The sequence below is a fragment of the Neoarius graeffei genome, chromosome 3, assembly GCF_027579695.1.
Source record: "Neoarius graeffei isolate fNeoGra1 chromosome 3, fNeoGra1.pri, whole genome shotgun sequence".
In the NCBI taxonomy this organism is placed as follows: Eukaryota; Metazoa; Chordata; class Actinopteri; order Siluriformes; family Ariidae; genus Neoarius; species Neoarius graeffei.
In genome coordinates this window covers 113608118-113629271 of record NC_083571.1, presented here as the reverse complement: position 1 = coordinate 113629271, position 21154 = coordinate 113608118, and the positions used below count along the sequence as shown (strand labels likewise).

Genomic DNA, 21154 nt, shown 5'->3' with positions numbered 1-21154 from the left:
TAAACGAACAATATATTTCCTTCGTATATAACAATGTCTTTTCTTCTCGCTTTCTTTCCGTTACTGTAGTCGGTCTTTCACGTTTCATTCGCACACTCGCGTCCTCCATTTTTCTCTCCGTTTCCAAATTTGTATCCCATAATGCCTTGCACGAACGGGGAAAGCCCACCACGTGATGTGATGCATGACGTAGTATCTTGAATTGGGTCATGGTGAAGCAGGAAAAAATAGCAGAGAATTTAGGGCCATGTGGCCTGAAATTTATTAATTGTTCTATTAAAAAAAAAAACTAATAAAATAGGAAGTCTGATTCGAATTCAGTAGCTTTCGGTCCACTAAACAAAAATAACTGGGTGTCGGGGAAAATTCTTTTCATGACCTACACTTGAAAAATCTGAAAGGAGGTCTAGCTTTAATACCTCACCCGTACTGCAGGTTTGAAAAAGGCATTTTATGGGAATAAGCACGACAGTGTGTGACAAACTTCGAGGGGGCAGCAGATTACTATTAAATGCCAACATTCTAAAACATCAGCATGGTTGGTTCCTTCATATCCGGGCAGCATGTAGTCTTAACTAGGTCCCAGTTTTGATCCTGAACACTGGAGTTTTCACATCATGTACGCATGTCCAAGTAGGCCAGTACATGGAGGAGTGCCCATGCCAAACTGTCTCTAGGTGTGGATTCCTGTGCAAATATGCACACATTCTGTTTCTGGGATAGTCTCTGGATCCACTGCCAATCCGACCAGGATAAAGCCGGTACTGAAGATGAAGGAATGAATAATTAAAATCGTGTGTTAAGTGGTGATCATAACTGGGAGTGATCTCCCGCTAATCGGATTCATGCTGCGAGGTCGTAATTATCTGCGAAGGGGCTTTGCCTGTCTGTTCAACGAGCATCTCGCTGGGGGAAAGTCAAACACACAGGTGCCTGCAATCATGATGCGTCCGTGTTCTCTCTATTCGTCAGTCGGATAAAACCGAGACCGCCGTACAACCTTATTATGCTGGTACAGCTTCAGGGGAGGAGAGAAAAAAAGCCTCAAAACTAGTTATAATCCTGAATTGTTCTAAACTCGCACAACAGTTTTAATTTCAACTTTCCGATGGCTTACATAACGCGTGCTTCTTTGGTGGCTGCCTCTCTGCTTTCTGCCAAGACTGAGTATTTCCTCCAGGGTACAGAATTCGACCTTTAAAAATGTTTATTAACAGGATATATTTTTGTTGAACTGAATCACTTGTATTAAACAGAATACTCGGACTGTAACGATACGCTGTAGCACGATGCACTGTGATGCAAAAATACGACGACGTGCAACATGGAAACGTGAAAGCCATCATGGACGTCCGCATTCGATTAACTCTCGTGCTCATGCAACTGCACCATATGAACACCAGAGGTCCCAAATTTGCACAACCCATAAAATACACAGACCACGCCGACCAACAGCTCCAGATCACAAAGTCGACACACATTATAAATTACACAGTAACTCTTACGACGTGGTTGCGTAAAAGCCAGCGCTTCAGTAACTTTTAAATGACACCAGCCCTGTGACACTGCAGTTCTTGAGAACAAGGCTGCAGAGGCATTTTAGATTCAGATGCTGCCGTGGAGCCGTTTTATGCTCCGATACATAATTTCTCCCGAGTCAGAGACTTTATTCAAAACGACTTGTGGGAGAATTTTTAAATTTATTTTTAAAATGTACGGAACCTGTAGCAGACTTTAATTACAATATTAAACCTCAGTTTAAAAAAAACAAACAAAAAAACCCTCCTTTTTCTTTTTCTTTCAGCCCAGGCTTGTAGTGCTCGAGTCCGACTCGTGAATTAACTGCATTCGGACTTGTAACTTGAAGACGAGGACTCAGATTTTTCCTTTATTTTTTGTAACATGCCATAATAATTTGGCATAAGATATTTATATGATGGAGATGAAAGTGGAGCGCGCGAGCAATTTCCCCCGAAAAAATTTTAAATAACAAACACGCAAAACCCTGCATTCTAGTACTTATTTTCACTAAAACAAGTTACAACTTTTAAGCCTTTTTCTTTCATGTACATTAATGATTAACATGTCAAAAATATCAAATTTAATTCCCCGAGTTAATGAGTAATTTTCAGGAGTGCATTTAGAAAACGCGGTGATTTTCCTGCTACACAGTTCACTACTTTGGAGAAAAAAAAAAAAAAGACAGTTGAAGGTAAACTCAGCAAAATCCCAAAACAGTCCTGTTAAAAAGTAAAAGTCTGTTAGAGTTTCTAAAGCTTTCAGGATTCAATGTTGGGGTCGTTGAGCCTCGTTTATCAATCTTTTAGTAGAGTTGTGCGTTTGCAGAAGCTAAAGTGAACTAAAAATTTACAATTCATATTTATGCGAGTTGAAGCCAATTGTTTACATTAGTTCGTATTGTCTGTAAATTTAAACACACCAATGAATACCAAATTTCTCATGTAAATCGGGGCGTAGCTAGGATTTTTCAGGGTGTGTGTGTGTGTGTGTGTGTGTGTGTGTGTGTGTCACACACTGACCGGCAGCCTGAGTGCATTATGTAACAAAAAATAATTACCATTGCTAGTTTTAGGCAGCTTAGAAACCGGCTCTTCCATTATTGCTGTTTCTTCCATGTTTTCTTGACGGTGTGTTCTAGAAACGGCACTAAAACTTAGCTTCGAAACCACAAAATGCAACTTGGATGGAAAAAAAAATCTATATAATAAATTGCTTACGAAAGGAGGAGGAAAGTTTTGCTTGTTTTGACATGGCGAATTATTAACACGAGGAATTACTCGTAATTCGCAACTAAAAAGACTGCAGCTACACTGGCAGCTTGAACACGCTTTCTAGTGCGATTGTGTTGCGCTTGCGCAGAACGGTGTCAGTCCTGCACGCCTTAAGGCCAATTTATGCTGACAACCCAGTCCTCGCAGATGGCGTCTGGGCTCTGCATGCACCTCCCAAAAATTGTGACCACCGCAGACAGCCTCGCAGACACCGTCGCAGACAAGAGGGCTCTGATTGGTCCACTCTACATCCGCTGTACACGCACTTCCGCTTCCCTACTTTCCCGGTTTGGTTTGTTTTCACGACCGCCATTTTTAAAAACACGAGCGAAGATGGAGCAGCACGAAGAGCGGTTGATCGAGGAAGTGAGGAAGTACGTACATCTATACGACTCCAGTTCTAGTCATTATAAGTAACCGGAGGATAAACACTCCACTAACCACACCCACCAACTACTCCTAGCGATTTCGTGACTTCACGCCCCCCTGCGTTGTGGCGGTGAATAACATCGCGCACGCCTATTACTCCCCGCTCAACGATAAATTACAACTGTCTGCGAAAAGCTATCTGCGAAAGCCTTGTCGCAAGAGCATGCAGAGGCCTTTAGCTCGTGCACCTGAAGGCGCGCCTTGGGCACGCGCGCCTAACGAGCTCCGGCACGCGCGCCGTTAACAAAGAACACCTGTCTTTAAATCAATGAACTATGTTTGTGCTATTTAAGGACCGCGCCCATGCAAGGACGATGCGAAGTATTACGCCGCGTCTAGGGACGCGAAAAAGCCCAAAAATAAAATTTCTCCATTCGGAAAACCAGAGATTTTCAAGAGTTTTGTCAAATATCCGGATTTCTGGGTAAATCCGGAAGACTTTCATCTAATAATATGAGGATGGGTTCCTTTTTGAGTCTGGTTCCTCTCGAGGTTTCTTCCTAATGTCGTCTGAGGGAGTTTTTCCTTGCTACAGGCGTGCTCATTGGGGATAAAATTAGCTCATGTTTAAAGTCATTAAAATTCTGTCAAGCCGCTTTGCGACAATGTCTATTGTTAAAAGCGCTATAGAAATAAACTTGACTAGATCTACATGAATTTTTGTACAAATTTCAAGCGAGAGCGCGTCATACCTACACGCCTTGGCGCGTGCATCAGATAGACCCTCAGGCACACCCCGGACAGCGCACGTGCCGTAAACGGTTTCACGTAAAAGCACCAACAGACACTGTCAAATGGTGCGGTTGGAGTCTTGTACTCAGATTCCACTCGAAATTTTCTTGCATGGCTTGGACTTGAACGCTGGGGACTCCAGACTGGACTCGGACTCGAGGTTTAGTGATTTGACTGCAACACTTTCAGTCAGAATTTTGTTCAAAATATTCTGACAAGAGAAGTAAATCATGACTTGCAAAGCCAATATCGTGACTCAAATCAAACACTGACCAGAGTGCATCATTACACCTCGACAAAATACAGCGATCTTTTGCAGCAGTTGGACAAATGATCAATTCATTTGCGAGCCTATCAGGCCAGGAAAGCAAAAGTGTGCTTGTCCATGCTCTTCCCCATCCTTTGAGATCTCATATCTTCATTTCCATAACAAGTACATCACTGGAGTGTGGCCAGTGCCATTATTTTCTCCCGATACATTTAACCATGCAGTTACCACCACTTACAACAGCAGTGTTGTATGATGGCATGGTGATGCATTTTATTTCCACATACCCAACTAATCAAAAGTAGTTGATTGGTTTGTTTTCGTTTATTGCCAGTTAAGCAGCTGTGGCTATGTCATGGCAAATACAGGTAATACATTTAACTTAACATATTCAAAACCAACAATCAAATAAATAAATACATTAAATGAGTTTGTTCACATCAATACACTTTAAAAAGTTTAAAACCTTTAAAGGTAGGACCTTATTAAAAATATCAAATATAGTATCTTCTTTAAAAAATTTCTGTCTTTTTACTCTAAGGGCAGAGCAAGATAAAATACGCTTAATTGATAAGAGACGACCACAAAGATCACAAAGGGGAGGCTCTCCTCCAGTTAATAAAAAACCATGGGTGAGTCTAGAACAGGGGTCGGCAACCCTAGGCACGCGTGCCACAACTGGCACGCAGAGGAATTTCCGGTGGCACGCTGACGATGATACACAAACCTAATTATTCAACACATTAAAAAATGTTCGAACGTCATCTTGAACGGTTATTGGCTGTTGCATGGCGAGCCTGCTCTTTTAGCATGACTACACAACAATATAGCGCCCCCCCTCCCAGTGTTGCCAGATACTGCTGACGTTTTCCAGCCCAAAATATGTTCAAAACCCGCCAAAATGCACTTAAGCCCGCCCAATCTGGCAACACCTCCCCCTCCCCATATTTCTCACGAGACGGGCCCACTTGATACAGCAGTTGTGCTAAGATGGCAAAGAAGCCGACAGTTCGGGCTTTCCTCTCCTCGTGGACCAAAGAATATGGGTTCGTTTCTCAGAGGGACCGTGCTGTGTGCACGGTGTGTTTTGAAAGTGTTGTGTGTCGAACATCCAGTGTTAAACGTCATTTCGAGGCAAAGCACGAAAAGACTTTCAAAGATCAGGCAGATAGGGACGAATCAATCAATCAATCTCGCGCGCAGTGTGCGGGTATGGGAAGCAAGCCCACACTAACAGTCTTTACCTCAGCGAAAAACAATGCCACTGAAGCTAGCTATATAACTTCTCGCTGCATAGCTAAACATGGAAAGCCATTCACAGACGGTGAATACATTAAGGAGGCCTTTCTCTCCGGCTCGGATAGTCTTTTTGAGGGGCTGCCAAATAAAGACACAATAAAATCGAGAATAAAAGACATGCCCGTATCAGCCAGAACTGTTGAGCGACGAATTGGTGAAATGGCAGAAAACGTAAGGGTGCAGCAAACAACTGGCAGCGGTATTTAGCACTGCGCTTGACGAAAGCGTCGATGTGAATGATGTGGCACATTTGGCAGTGATGGCAAGATATTGTGATGTGACTGTGAGAGAGGAGCTCTGCTGTTTAAAGCCAATGAATCCTGCTGGGCATCTTTACCCGAAAAGTTCAACTGTCTTCGCGATATCGCACTGGCTTTATTGTCAGTGTTCGGATCAACATATCTGTGTGAACAGATATTTTCGCACATGAAGAATGCACTTTGCTAGCCTGGGCCCGCCCATCCTAAGCGTGACGCAACACGAGGGCCTGTTGCGAGCTTAGTCTGGCAAGGCAAGCTATCTACAGCTCTTCCAAGCTCCCGAAAAATTGGGAACCAATCAACTTTGAGCATCTCCAACGGCCCTGGGTAGAGGCGTGTTCAAGGCACTGACATAGTAGAACTGCGACCGGAAGCCATAGATTGTTTACAGAACCTATGCCGGAAGTGCTTCATTCACTAGAAACATTACGAACATGGAGCAAGTTCTCATTGAAAACGGAGCAAAGAGCAGCCCTGGAGGTATTTATTGAAAGGAAGGACGTTTTCGCCTTGCTCCCGACTGGCTTCGGTAAGAGTTTAATCTACCAGTTAGCCCCGTCGCGTCACATACGTCAGAGGAAAGAGTGAGGTGATTGGTTGAAGCTTCGTCACAGCCTTTTCTGGCTTCGACCAGTAGCAAACTGAGGCATTTCAGGGAGGCGGGTCAACCACGGGCTCTGGGGAAACGGTTGGGCTTAATATCTTGGCCAGACCAATAGCTCGTAGAGCTTTGCAGTCGCGTTAGCCAGACTAGCACTTTGCCCCTCCCGAAGTCATCTGACAACGGGCTATTCGGAAGCATGTGTCCAACCCACATCTCGGAGCTAAGTAAGGGGAAGCAGGGCCAGGGATCACATTGACTGATAGGCAAAACATTTATTTTGTAACAAGGCTACTTCAAATTTGCAGTTTATTGTTAAGCCACTTTATGTAGGCTACTTGTCAATGTTGTCTGACACTCATTATTTAATTTTTTTTCTGTAGTTTTATTATTCATCAGTTCCATTTCCATTAGGCTGCTACGTCTTTATTGTGAATAACTTGGGCCTGTTACCTACTGAAAGATTTTGGATGTTATTTTATGAATTTGTATAAGCTGCTTGCAATGTTGTTATCCAATGGGGGGGGGGTTATTAAACCTTGTGTGTGAGGTTAATGGCATAAAACAAGTGCAATGGTGTTTTACATTTGCTCAATGCATTAAATATTCATATCCGTCTAAAAATGCGTGGCGTCTAATTACACATAGTTAACAACACCTATTTGAATGGCACACTAACTAACAAGAAAATTTCTAATTGGCACTACATGGCAAAAAGGTTGCCGATCCCTGGTCTAGAATGTCCAATTCTACTCAAAAGTAGTTGAAGACTAGGCATCTTTGAAGTTCAGCAAGCTGCTGGAAACTATTACACGTTACCAATTTATATAGAATTCAGACCTGTGGTTAGCAACGCGGGGGGGGGTGTCATCTCTGGATTACAACAATGCTCGTTTAATCATCATATACTAATTTAAATAAAAAAAATCAAATGCTATTTCAATACGGATAAAGAAAACCATTCTTTTAAATCTGCTTCCACTCTGATATCGATTAAAGATGTAAATGACGGTAATAAACTCACCATGTGCACCACCTCCGGGTAGATGGGTTCAGTGATGACATTCCTGTTGTGCGTGATGTATTCCACCATCTCACTGAGCGCCGCCCGCTTCACCTCCTTCCATTTCAGGTCACTGAGTGGGTCGGATACAAAGTCAAACAGCACACAGCACTGGCGCAGCTTCTGCACAAACAGATTCTCCTGCTCCGCAGGGGGCACATCTACACCAACAGCGCAGAAAGTACAGATGAGTTTTAAATGTTTCATTTAAAAATAAACAAATAAAGTCAAACTAGTGCAGCAGCGCTCAACAATGCTTATCCAAAGACAGACAGTTGTCTCAGTTATGGTTTGCAAAGCTCTTCTGTACATTAAATAACCATCATGTACAACTCCGTTTTCAAAAACGTTGGGACGCTGTGTGAAACGTAAATAAAAACAAATGCGGTGATTTGCAAAATCATGGAAACATGACATTTCATTGAAAATGCCACAAAGACAACATATCAGACATTGAAACTGAGAAATGTTATTTTTTGAAACAAACATTCTGAATTTAATGCCAACACCACGTTTCCAAAAAAAGTTGGAACAGGGGCATGTTTACCACCGTTTTGCATCGCATCCTCTTTTAGCAATGCTCCGGAAACATTTGGGACCTGATATAGGCTTCCAGCTGCTCAACAGTTCAGGGTTTCCCTAGTCATATTTTTCGTTTCATAACGCACCTCAAGTTTTCAACGGAAGACAGGTGTGGACTGCAGGCAGGCCAGTTTAGCACCTGGACTCTTACTCTGGAGCCAGAGAGTTTCCATGATTTGCAAATCATCGTATTCTGATTTTATTTACATTTTACACATCATCCCAAACTTTCTTGGAATTGGGGTTGTATGATAAGGTTACAAACATCCTCGTGGTAACAGAGGTAACACGTTTGCAACAGTAGTCGATAGTAAAGAGTTAAAGGGCTAGGTACACTGCATTATGGGCATTACAGCAAATGTACATTAGAGAGTGGCGTCCCTCCTCTTCTTGCCATCTTTTCTTTTCCTGCATTCGGGCTTTTTTTTTTGGAAGCAAATGGCTGTTAATTAAAATTCACACACTTCACCATCCCCTCTTGACTTATCTTCGCAAAGTAAAAAGATTCAAATATGGGAATTACCATGGCAGTAAATTTAACCATGCTCCAGTCCTGGAGCTCATTGGGGGGGAAAAAAATCTCCCCTAAAGCAGAACTCAGGAAAAGGATTTTTGTATAGTCTGCATTTCTTGTGTAGAGAAGCTGAGGATGCTGTAATATGATTTAGGAAGGATCCTGAGGGAGGGGGTAGTGACACCAAGGTGACGAGGAACCACTTTAGTGAGAAACACGATCAAGTTAATAAATAAAAAAAATAATAATGTGTGTAAATATATTTTAAATTCATATTTTGAAGGTCACTGGTGAGGTAGCTGTCCCAGTCGTACACCATGAAGCCATAAACACACCTCATTGTTGTATTCACTGACTGATAAAGAGACCAGGTTAAAATCTGTCTGTTCAACTCGTGTCAAATATTACCGGCTGTATCTTTACCGTTTCCACTGGACTCAAAATTTCACGGTCGTCCAGACTGATGAATTCACATCCTGACACAATCATGTGGATGAGCCAGCAAGGTGAAGCAGACTTTTAAAGGCTACTTTACACGACCATAAATGCGCCATGGTCGCTTGAAGTAGTGTCGAGCTTTAAATCAAAATTAATAAAAACAGTGGCCTTCCTTTCTGTTGAAATACTACAGTCCAGGAAGTCAAACCTGGAACCAAAGCACTAGATTTAGATTTCTCAAAAAACGGTACGACTGGAATTAGGCCACAATTCCTACACAAGTTCCTTAAGCATCTTTTTTTTTTTTTTTTTTTTTAATTCAAGCACCAGGAAAACTTGGAAACTATATCCTGATTTGACTCGATCAGCTGGTGCAAATTTGACCCTGAAATCACCTGAATAAGAACAGTGGCTACGAGTTTAGACATTTAGCTGTTCAGGTGAATCTGGAATTTTCTTCTGTGCTCCTGGCCCAACAGACAGAACGAAGCAAACAGCCTTTGTTGTAGGGATCCTTTTTAGCGTCCCCCCACAATCACAGTGAACGATCGTTGTTCATGTTGAATTCAACTTTGTGAAATGCCAAGCCAAAATGCAACATTATACAAAATTAGCATACTAAAAATCAATAAATAAAACCGGGCTATTGTTCTGAATGCATCTTACCCTGTAACTATGTCTGACCTTAGATTTTGAGTAGGAGAGGACTACTTTAAGGATTAAAGGATTAATAATAATAACCCTTCCAACCTGGTTAACATGCCCGACTCCTTTCCTCACCTCTATACAGCAGCCGGGCTTGTTTTTGCATGTTTTTCTGCTAACGTACGTACAGGGTTGCAGGACTGATGAAGGGGTCTAGTTACAACCTACTGCAGGGTGTGGGCTACGTACCAAACTACCAGAAGAACCGAATACATCGAACGAACGCAACAGAGTTCACAGGTCTGCTGGGATTGTTTTACAATGAAAAGGACAGAGAATATAAGCTAGTATTGAACAAGTGGCTGGTGTTTATATTTGGTAAGAAACATTCCAAATGGCATAAGACTCAAAGCATCGACGCAACTGGTATCGTATCAAATCATGAAGCAATCCTGAACTGCACTTGTCAAGGCTTGAACATGTCAAAGAAAAATAATAACGAAAAACGCAAAAGGCATGAGTGGCCTCGAAACAAACCAGATGAACCCTAACTAATAAAGGAACAGCAAATTTCAAGATGAATGCTTGGCGATTTGGAGAAGGTGTTGACACAGGAAAGACGCACTTTCCTCTTTCCTCCATCAGAACGCATCGGCGGAGTCTACACAAAATCCGATAGCTTTACAGCTCCAGCCCCACTTCACACACTTCCCCAAGCTGTGACCTCACTTCCTTTGACATCAACAGTCTCCGTGGGGGATGGGAGAGGCAGGAGACAGTAAAACTGCTCCAACCCCCCTCCTCTACGTACTACCTCTTCGCTCACACTTTTAACTACATTACAACAGCGCTTTCTTCATCTATTTATTTGCAACCTGCAGCAGCCTCCCAGTACCTTCTTACAAACAAAAACAGCATGAAAATGGGACACGGCAAACCTTTACCACCTAATCAAATATTTTTGAGACGCTTAAATAAAAAAAATAAATAAAAACACTCATTTTTACTACAAAAGAAAAAGAAAAAAAAAAAAAGAAAAAAGGCGCCGCATTCTTAAGAGGCAGAGTCTCATCCCTACCCCCATCCACAGACAATGAAGCGGAACGGCTCACCTCTGAAATACGTGAGGGCCAATGGCTGAAAAGGCCCGTTTGAGCTCGGTGTGTCCAAAACCATCTTGCTCCCCTCCTTAAAGCATGTCAACACCTATCTGTCCGTCCAAGAGGGAGGGAGTTGTGGAGGGTAGGAGGGAGAAGGCGGATCACCTACAGCGATTTGAGCTAGCCTCCATTTCAGCACCAGCACTCTCAGCAGAAAATGAAGCTTCACTGCAAGCTGGAGGGAAACAGCTCACTAGTGATGTCATCTACAAAGAGCCACTCGCCATTGGCTGGCCAGAAACACATGACCGGACCTCACGACTGCAAGCTGAGAAGGCTTGCGGTTGGTTGCTAAGTTTAAAGGAGGGCGGGATGTTGTCGATAGAGTGAAGACGTTCAGGTTTGAACGGAAAGTACAGATGAGGATCAGCAAAAGATCTCCAGCCATCAAAATACGTTTGTGCCTCATGCAGGATGATCTTTAACAGCCGTAATAAACCTACAAACCTGAGGGAAATGTGAAGTACACAAGCAAACGACGCATGACAAAAATCAGCAGATATCTCTATGAATCACTGCTGCTGTTAAAGCAACATCACACGTGCATTACTCAGCTCCTTCATGTCATTCCTGATCGAACAGGATGACTCAGGCAACGCTGCCTATTATAGTACGCTTTTAATCCGGTCAGCAGTTCAGGCTTAGCGCCGCAAGATGTAGTTTTCTAAGCCGGTGTCAGCTGTGACTAGAGAGAAGACGCTCACGTGTGGCAGCTCTTCAGCCAAAATTAGCCTTCACGCTTTTACTGTTGACTGTAAAAGAAAAAGTAATGACTTAAGATTTCTGTGAAGGTGCAACAAGCAGGTCACACGCAAGCAGCAAAAGTCTGACAGGAAACCGCATCAGCAGCAGCTCGCCCGCTGCAGCGACACAGATGATCCGGTGCAAAACACCACACCCAATCATTGTCGCTGAGGGAAAGGAGAATTTAGCTTAGCGCTCTGGAGCAAGGGTTTACAGCAGATGTATCTGAAGCAACAGAGTATTTTATCAAAAATGAAATGAGCAAAAAACATTTTAAAATTGTTTTAACTCCAAGTTTTAAAGTCTAAAACACACTTGGTGCACTGCACGGTTGAGGCCTGGTCCCACAATACTGATAACTATTTTAAAAAATAATAAATAATAATAAATGGTCAACAGACCAATAACGATACCTATATCCCCGGCCTGGGTTTATCCGTATCGGTGAGATTGCTTTTGGAGCGACTTTTCCAAACCTGGACCTGAGCCAATAAAACATTTGGCCAATCAGGTAATTGTTTACATCTGACGACATCTGAGCACATGCTGTTTTTCCCCGGGCATCTTTGAGCATCCTTTTTGCATCATGAAGTCACGAAATACGGAGTCGCAGAAAATTAAAAAAAATATATAAACACGGAAGCACGGATCTTTAATTCACGAGTATGTGATATTTTATATGAAACATCAATAGCAAATGAATAAACATGTAAATGCAGGCAAGATATTTTAATTATGAACTTCGGCAGCCTAAACATTTAACTGTTTTAGACTTCTTACATTCTTTTTTTTTTTAATCTGTGATGCATCATCCGTATGAAACCCGTAACGTAATGAAACATCCGTGCCTAATCCGTAAATTATTAGCATCTGTATTAAAATCCGTATTTTGTATGCTTTTTTATCAGGGTTTCCGTAATCCGTGACCTATCCGTATTTTATCAACCACTGGAGTGTGTACATGGGTTGTTTTGAAGTCCAAGCTGTACAGTATGGCCCGGAATAACGTGCTACTACTTAGGAATATAGTCAGAGAAGAAGTTGTTTTTTCCAAATTGCATGCATTTATTTACCGGAGTGTCAGGACCAAGTGATATTGTAGTCGGGATTATTAGTTGTGGTATTTCTGCTCCAGACTGGAACTAAATTCCAGCAGAGGTATAGTCAGAGTTGTAGCTATAGGTATATGGTTATAGTTATCACTGTTGTGAGACCGGGCCCAAACAGAGGAATGGCCTTTGGACCACAGGTTTAGCTAGCGAGCCGTGCAGCCGTGTTTCACACGGCCAAGTCTCAAAAAACACGGCCATAAATCCCCAAACGTGGCCTATAAATTTTATACTAACCCGTGCTAACCAAAATTTTGTTGTTTTGTGCATTTCTGTGGACGTTTTTGTCGACGGTCAACAGTTTCCCAGGGCGTGTGCTTTCCATATACGGAAGTTAAATTGAGAAAATCAAAGTTACCGCCAAAAATGTAGCATTTTTATTGGTCAGACTTCAAAACGAGGTTTGAATGGAAGCAAAATCCTACGAGCTTTGAGAGCTTCGCTGGCGAAGCTCGACAGGTTTAGAATGAGTAGGTCATGTATTTAGATAAATTCTTCGCGAGTTTATTATACAAGCCTGATAAACATACTGACAAACTTTATACTTTACATTTTCCTATGTGCCCGCTGACAAATAATATTATAGTTTCTAAATGAAACATAAAACTCGTCACCTTCCTCAGTCCCGCCGGACTCGGCACCGACAGCCCACTTCCGCATTCATAAAAGACTGTTCCCATGGTAACGGCACGATGATCACTTTCACTCTTTAGGCGTCGATTGGTTTCTCTTTCGCCAAGATTTACACCATCTTAAATAGTACCTTCATAAACTACCATTATTCCTGAATTGCTTACAGCAGGGCTTTTCAAAGTGTGGGGCGCACCCCCCCCGGGGGGCGCCAGAGTTCTTCAGGGGGGGCGCAACGTGAGAGACAAAATGGATCGGTTTTTAGTACCTAAAGCTACAGTGAGTGAGGAGACAAAGTCTGGGCCAAGCAAAAAAACAGAGCCTCCAGGATGTTGCGATTTGCAACTTCAGCGCAAATTCAACCAATCCCCGCGAATTCAGGGCGGCGTTGCAATTATATCCAATCACCGCAACTTTCCCGCAAATTTGACCAATCGTTGGCGTCGTCTTGAGGTGACGTCGACAAACTACCTTCCGCCTTACTTCCGTGTGTTCAAGAGAAGCAGCATGCGCGTCGTGTTGCCAGATTGGACGTGTATTTCAAGTGTATTTTGGCGGGTTTTGAACATATTTTGGACTGGAAAACGTCAGCAGTATCTGGCAACACTGAAAGTGTGTTATGTTTACAGTGAAGCACCGTGTGCACTTTTTTTTTTTTTTTACTTAATACAAGAAGTTAATGGATGCCAACATTTTTGCCAAAATGGTATTTTATTTTCCATTGTTTAGGCAGCTTCAGCATCATACTGTGGGATTCTGTTCAAATTGTTTTTTTTTCCTTCTATGAAGCCTGAGCCATTTATTTTATTAGTTTATAATTATTGTTTAATTTAGTCTTCAGGAGAGACTGCCTGCACACAGTACTAGTATTAATAGTTTTTTTTTCTTACATGAAAGCTGAGGCATTTATATTTTAAGGTAACTGCATGTTGTGCTGTGAGGTTCTCTGCACTTTAACTTTTGAACCAACAGGAGCATTTGGATAAGTAAAGCCTATTTTTCTGCATTTTTGTAGTCCTGGTAATCTTTTATATTGGTAAAGTTGTTTATAGGACCATTTCTCTTTGTTTTTTTAATCAATAGTTTTTCAGTAATAACTTAATATTTAACATATCACTCAATTTTAATCACAGAAAGAGAAAATCGCAACAATTTCTCGCAACTTTCACTTCCTCCCGCAATGTAATCGCAATAAAAACCTAAAAAACACCGCAACTTTCATCGCAATTTTTTTGGAAACCCCCCCCCCCCACACACACACACACACACAACATCAGACATTTTAGCCCGCGACAATCACAAAAAAGGCCCGCGGAATCCTGGGGGACTGGAAAAAGAAGGAAGTCTGACCACGATTATTTAAAGTTTGGATTTTCATGGACTGGATCTGAAGATGCTCCACTGCCACAGTGTGTTGTCTGCCAAGAGATGCTACCTAACGATGCTATGAGATGTTTAAAATGTGTAAAACAAGATGTTTTAAAAAGCACAGATGTTTAAAATGTGAAAAAGAAAAAAATAATGTGTACAACAACCATTTTTTTTAAAAATACGAATGGAACATTAAGTATAGCAACAACAAAAATTGTAAGGGGGGGGCGCTGTTGTTTATTTGCTCTCCGAGGGGGGGCTGACTCTCCCACACTTTGAAAACCCCTGGCTTACAGCATTTACATTTCAAGTAACTACAGGAAAAATTTCCTTTCATTTGTAACTTAAATCTCATTTAGTTTTAACTCCTGTTTATTGCACTTTAACAGAATCAAAATGATTCCTAACATTTTGTGATGTAACATTTGCATTATGTATATTTCGTAAAATCAAAACTTGTTAAAGCTGTTATTTTCAGTCGTATACTGTACATTTCATAATATTAATCTTCAAAGTCGGCTGAATCTCATTTATCTTTGTTGTACAGAGTAAAGATGTATTCTGTGTGATAGGACTTGATTGCAGCAATTTGGTTTTTTTCCGTCAAGTGCACGAGAAATTATAATTTAAAAGGTTTCTGCTTTTATTGCAGGAATTTGGAGAAGATTTGTAAAGTTCTGGTTAATGAATAAGAAACTAAATTTAAAAGAAAAAAAACTTTGTTATAACATCTGATTAAGTTAGTAAATAAAACGTGTTAAATGCCTAATTAAATATAATTCACACTTAAAATTAATGCTTTCTTTCATTTCTTTTTAAAGCTCCATTAGTCACCAGATTGCACCAAAAAAGATGAAATTTTAAAAATTTGTGCCCCCCCGTCACGACCAAGTTACACTCCCTACTTTCAGAGAAATACTCCCAACCTTCCCAATCCTGGCTAAGCGTGCAATGATCTAAAGGCAGTCTGCACCATCATTACAGGTATCTATAGCTATAAAAGACACAAGGGTTTGATTTATTTGACTAACAGATAACACCAAGTTAAATTTTACCAATCTGTGCGAGTTCAATCTGCTTTGATATCACCACTAAGAGGAACAGCAAAAGGAGAGAAGTTAAAAATAAAAAAAAGGACACTGATCTGCATCAAAACGCATGACCTGATCATAATGCTGGAAAAGAAGGAAGTTGCGACCCAGGGTAAATATAATCAGAGACTGTGTACCGGTAAAAAGCTCGTCTATGCTGTGGCTCAGGCTAAAAGAGCTTTTGTTATTTGAGGCACCTCACCACAGTCATGAACTGCTCGGAGAAGCCTGTGACTTGAAGCCTTGGATGTTTTGCTCTTCAGGTCAAATTCTCAGAAAGTGAGATTGAGAATCTAGTTTTTTTTTTTCCTTATTCAAACCAGGAAGTAATCGATGTTCGCGAATTTCATGTTGGAATTCTCCTTTGTCATTTTCTTGAGTGAATAACATTTTTCAGCCTCAGGGTTTTCTGTATTGTGTATCTAAATCATCGAGGCACAGGAGAATTTATCTTGGTGCTCAGTAATAAAGGTTTAGTATATCAGCTGTATCTGGGAGAACGTGAAGTGAAATATCAGAAAGATGAGCCAAAAAAAACCAAACAAACAAACCATTCATTCGAATGCTGTTTGAACATTAGTGTGTTCGCTCACCACGATACACAGGATTCGTCACGCAAACGCATCCTACGACAGTTAAAACCCTGACCATGAGCAAGCAACCCTGTACGACTGGCTTTATACTTTCTGTAAATCATAATAGTCGCAGAAAGCTATTTCGAGCAATTCTGTGGGTGTGTGCCAGACCTTCCCAACATGATTAGACATAGGTATAAGGTGTTATTCTTCACAATTTCCAAGGAAAACATGGCTGGCTGTGTGGTGATTAACAGCAGAATTGTCTTTAAAAAAATCAGTCCAACGATCAAGGAAACAGATTTTATCTCCGTTCCAAACAACTCAAACCCCAGAGTGAAAATCAGACAAAGGTCTCTCGCTTTTTGTTTGTCCCCTATATTGACGAGTCTTTGTACGATGAGTAGCATGCTATAGCTGCACAATGGTGTAACATAGGGAAAAAAATTAAAAATTCAGGTTTTGAGTTTATGTACTGAAATAACTATTACGCACAATTTTTATAATATAAAATTAGTTGTTTTTACCCATTTTAACCTTGAAATCAGCATTTTAATGATTACCCATAATGCATTGTTTATCGCGCTAAAACAAGCAAAAACGTCATAAGACAGTGGAAGTACTACCTTTACTACCTTCACGTGGCGTCTTTCTCGATCGCACGTGCCTAGAAGCGTACCTTCTAGAACATTCCTGGGTGGTCACGGACTGTCACGTAGCCTAGTTCGGTTGTGAAACTCGCTAGGATGGAGTATTTACGTGAGTTTAGTGGTAAACTTTTGCGCTGCAATTTCTCTATTCTCGAAATTTGTAACCTGAAGCCCTACAAGAAATGTTTCATAATGTTTGGGATTTTGAAAAATGCTTCTAGCAAGTTTATTTCGCTGTATTTTTCCGTGAAACTTGGCATAAATTATCCTTAAGTGATGAGCGTGACATTGTTATTTTGGTATGGGTTACGGACTTGGTTGGAAGCGGGAGAAATGAGAGTTTCTCAACTACAGCAGCACTTCTCACCATAGATGGCTGGCGTGTTTCACAGCGTTTGGGATTTACTAAATCGACTAAATCTCTAGATCTACTGAAGCTGCGAGGATATAAATCACCAGGATTCTAATTTACTGGGTGAGAAGTATTATATATTTTTTGAAAGGTTTATTCGCGCTACAAGTCCATGAAAGTTGGAATTGTTCGTGAAGGGGTTAGTTAGATTTTGGTAGCGTGACGCGCACAACAAGCAAAAACAAATTTTCTTCCGAATTTCCTTGCTTTATCAAAATTATTTTTTGATACATTAAAAGACTGTATTTATAATATTTAAGCGATTTTTTATTAGAGAATATTTGATCAAAACTTTCAAAACAGCATTCAAAGTGATTTTTCATGGGTGTAAATGTTACGCGTGACGTCCATAAATTACGTTAAATTTTAAGAACTAAAATTCTGTTAAAAATTCTAGATTTGTGCTATCATTCTGGGGTTTTGCTGAATAATACTTTAGGGAGTTCTCTTACAATGCTGAAAATTCAATGAGTTTTGGTGAAATTCTAGAAAAGTTTACATTTTAATGCGCCTGATAGCGATTGTGCTCACACAGCGTGCTACTCGTATACACGTGTTATGAAATATATGTCCTGCTAAATATCTACTGCATACTTAAGGCAACAAAACCTATTTATTATAAATTCCTGCCTGAAAGCACAGCTAAAAGTTATAACCAGCTTGCACAAAACACACCATTTACCTTTCAAAATACATGCCCCGTTATAAGTTTTAGGACATTTAAATAGGTCAGTCAGATAACTGAGGAGAAGTAAGGAAGTGCTACCCATAATGTCTTTCTACACTTAAACCGAATGAGCTGCTCTGAAAGGTGGTGGTGTGTGGAAACGGCGCCACGATACAGTTTTCCTCAAAATTAAAAAAAAATAAAAATATGAGTGATTCCACGCTTATGGGTACTGAAATGGGGACATGAACTTATTTTTAAAAATTCACCTAAAACCATTTCTTTTTTTTACCATCAGGTCACAAAACATGTAATCTTTAATGAATGATATGTTAAAAGATAACTTTAATTTTCTGAGATGTAATAAAAACATATTTATATGCCAAAGTCAGAACGTAACAGAAGTGTTGTGGACATATATATTCTCAATTTTAACAATGTAGAATTACTTTTTGAAACATAGGAAGGTGATGTTTTAGCAAATATAATTAATAAACATGTGTAGTAGAATAAACATACACATTCTTTCAATAAGATTAACATGGTATATAGCTAGATTGTAATTAATTTGTAACAGACGCGAGATGGACAATCGTAACAGAAGTAATGTAACCGACATCATTTTGGAACTCATAGGCTTGACTTTGGCATATAAATATGTTTTTATTACATCTCAGAAAATTAAAGTTATCTTTTAACATATCATTCATTAAAGATTACATGTTTTGTGACCTGATGGTAAAAAAAGAAATGGTTTTAGGTGAATAAGTTCATGTCCCCATTTCAGTACCCATAAGCATGGAATCACTTTTATATATATATATATATATATATATATATATATATATATATATATATATATATAAATAAACACATGCATACATACTATTGTGCAAAAGTCTTAGGCACATGCAAAGCAAAGCTGTAGACCAGAAAATAGCTTAAACACAGAATGACAAGTTTCAACAGCTTAAACAAGAGTGCTCTGACAGAACAATATCCCCCACTGGCAACTCTGCCATAACTCTGGTAAAATTCGTTCAATTCAGTCACAATTGCAATACGCATATTACCGATATACAACAAAGAATCCTGCCAAGTTTCGTGAAATTCCTCCAAAAATTGTGAGAGGTGGTCATTTCAGAAGGCGAGTACCCTTCCCAGGATGGACGGACGGAGAGACGGACATCACCACGACATAATCCCCCTTCAGGCCTTTCAGCCAGCAGGGGGTTAAAAAAATTATTTAAAAAAAAAATAAAAAATTGTGAAGGAAGTTGATTTCAGAAAGCAAGCACACCTTGATGAAATTGACAAAGTACAAGTTTGGTGAAATTCCTCCACAAATTGTAAGAGGAGTTGATTTCAGAAGAACGTCCACCCTCATGAAATTGCCAAAGTACAAGTTATTTAATCAAGGGTCAAAACTCTGGGAAAATTTTCACATACTAAATTAAATCGCAATCTGCGTATTACCGTCATATAACCAGGCCTTTTGTCAAGCTTCGAGAAACTCGTCCAAAAATTATGAGAGGAGTTGATATCAGAAGGCGAGCACACCTTCATGAAATTGTCAAAGTACAAGGTTGTTAATCAAGGGCTGTAACTCTGGGAAAATGTGACCGAATTGAACAAAATCACAAATATGCGTATTACCGACATATAACAAAGAATCCTGCCAAGTCCCGTGAAATTCCTCCAAAAACTGCAGACAGACAGATAGAAGTCTCAGGTCCAGTGAGTGCAGTTTTATAAGACAGACAATGAGCTGTAGGTTTTACTGAGCATCTTACAGAACCAGCCACAGTTCCTCTGGACACTTTGTCACGCTCACTTCATTTTGCACCAAAACCCAGTAGCCTTCATTATGTTTTCTTTTTTCATCTGAAAAGTGCTCTCTTATAGAATATGCTGCTCAGATACAAACATTTTTTCTGTAATATTTAATTTTGTGCTGGAAAATGAACGTCTGGCACTCAAATGTTTCTTGTACTGACTCGATAATGTAGAGGTCATAAAAAATAAATCTATAACAAAAGATCGTATGGCGAAGAAGAGAAAGAAAAAGAAAAGGGGAAAAAAGGGTGCCTAAGACTTTTGCATAGCACTGTGTATACTGGTGCTTGAAAGTTTGTGAACCCTTTAGAATTTTCTATATTTCTGCATAAATATGACCTAAAACATCAGATTTTAACAAAAGTCCTAAAAGTAGATAAAGAGAACCCAGTTAAACAAATGAGACAAAAATATTATACTTGGTCATTTATTTATTGAGGAAAATGATCCAATATTACATATCTGTGAGTGGCAAAAGTATGTGAACCTTTGCTTTCAGTATCTGGTGTGACCCCCTTGTGCAGCAATAACTGCAACTAAACGTTTGCGGTAACTGTTGATCAGTCCTGCACACCGGCTTGGAGGAATTTTAGCCCATTCCTCCGTACAGAACAGCTTCAACTCTGGGATGTTGGTGGGTTTCCTCACATGAACTGCTCACTTCAGGTCCTTCCACAACATTTCCATTGGATTAAGGTCAGGACTTTGACTTGGCCATTCCAAAACATTAACTTTATTCTTCTTTAACCATTCTTTGGTAGAACGACTTGTGTGGTTAGGGTCGTTGTCTTGCTGCATGACCCACCTTCTCTTGAGATTCAGTTCATGGACAGATGTCCTGACATTTTCCTTTAGAATTCGCTGGTATAATTCAGAATTCATTGTTCCAACAATGATAGCAAGCCGTCCTGGACCAGATGCAGCAAAACAGGCCCAAACCATGATACTACCACCACCATGTTTCACAGATGGGATAAGGTTCTTATGCTGGAATGCAGTGTTTTCCTTTCTCCAAACATAACGCTTCTCATTTAAATCAAAAAGTTCTATTTTGCTCTCATCCGTCCACAAAACATTTTTCCAATAGCCTTCTGGCTTGTCCATGTGATCTTTAGCAAACTGCAGATGAGCAGCAATGTTCGTTTTGGAGAGCAGTGGCTTTCTCCTTGCAACCCTGCCACGCACACCATTGTTGTTCAGTGTTCTCCTGATGTGGACTCATGAACATTAACATTAGCCAATGGGAGAGAGGCCTTCAGTTGCTTAGAAGTTACCCTGGGGTCCTT

General features: G+C 40.4%; 1 protein-coding gene across 4 annotated transcripts in view; it reads right to left on the bottom strand.

Moving 5' to 3' along the window:
* ppp2r5cb (protein phosphatase 2, regulatory subunit B', gamma b) overlaps positions 1–21154 on the bottom strand; it is an 88230-nt gene that overhangs the window by 46537 nt on the left and 20539 nt on the right. For 3 of the 4 annotated variants that reach the window (XM_060917915.1, XM_060917916.1, XM_060917914.1), the window contains one exon: positions 7406–7605. In XM_060917915.1, the coding sequence (XP_060773898.1) occupies positions 7406–7605 (200 nt within the window). Of the gene's footprint in view, positions 1–7405; positions 7606–10735; positions 10979–21154 lie in introns of those variants that run through there. The other variant, XM_060917917.1, reaches the window with a different exon arrangement.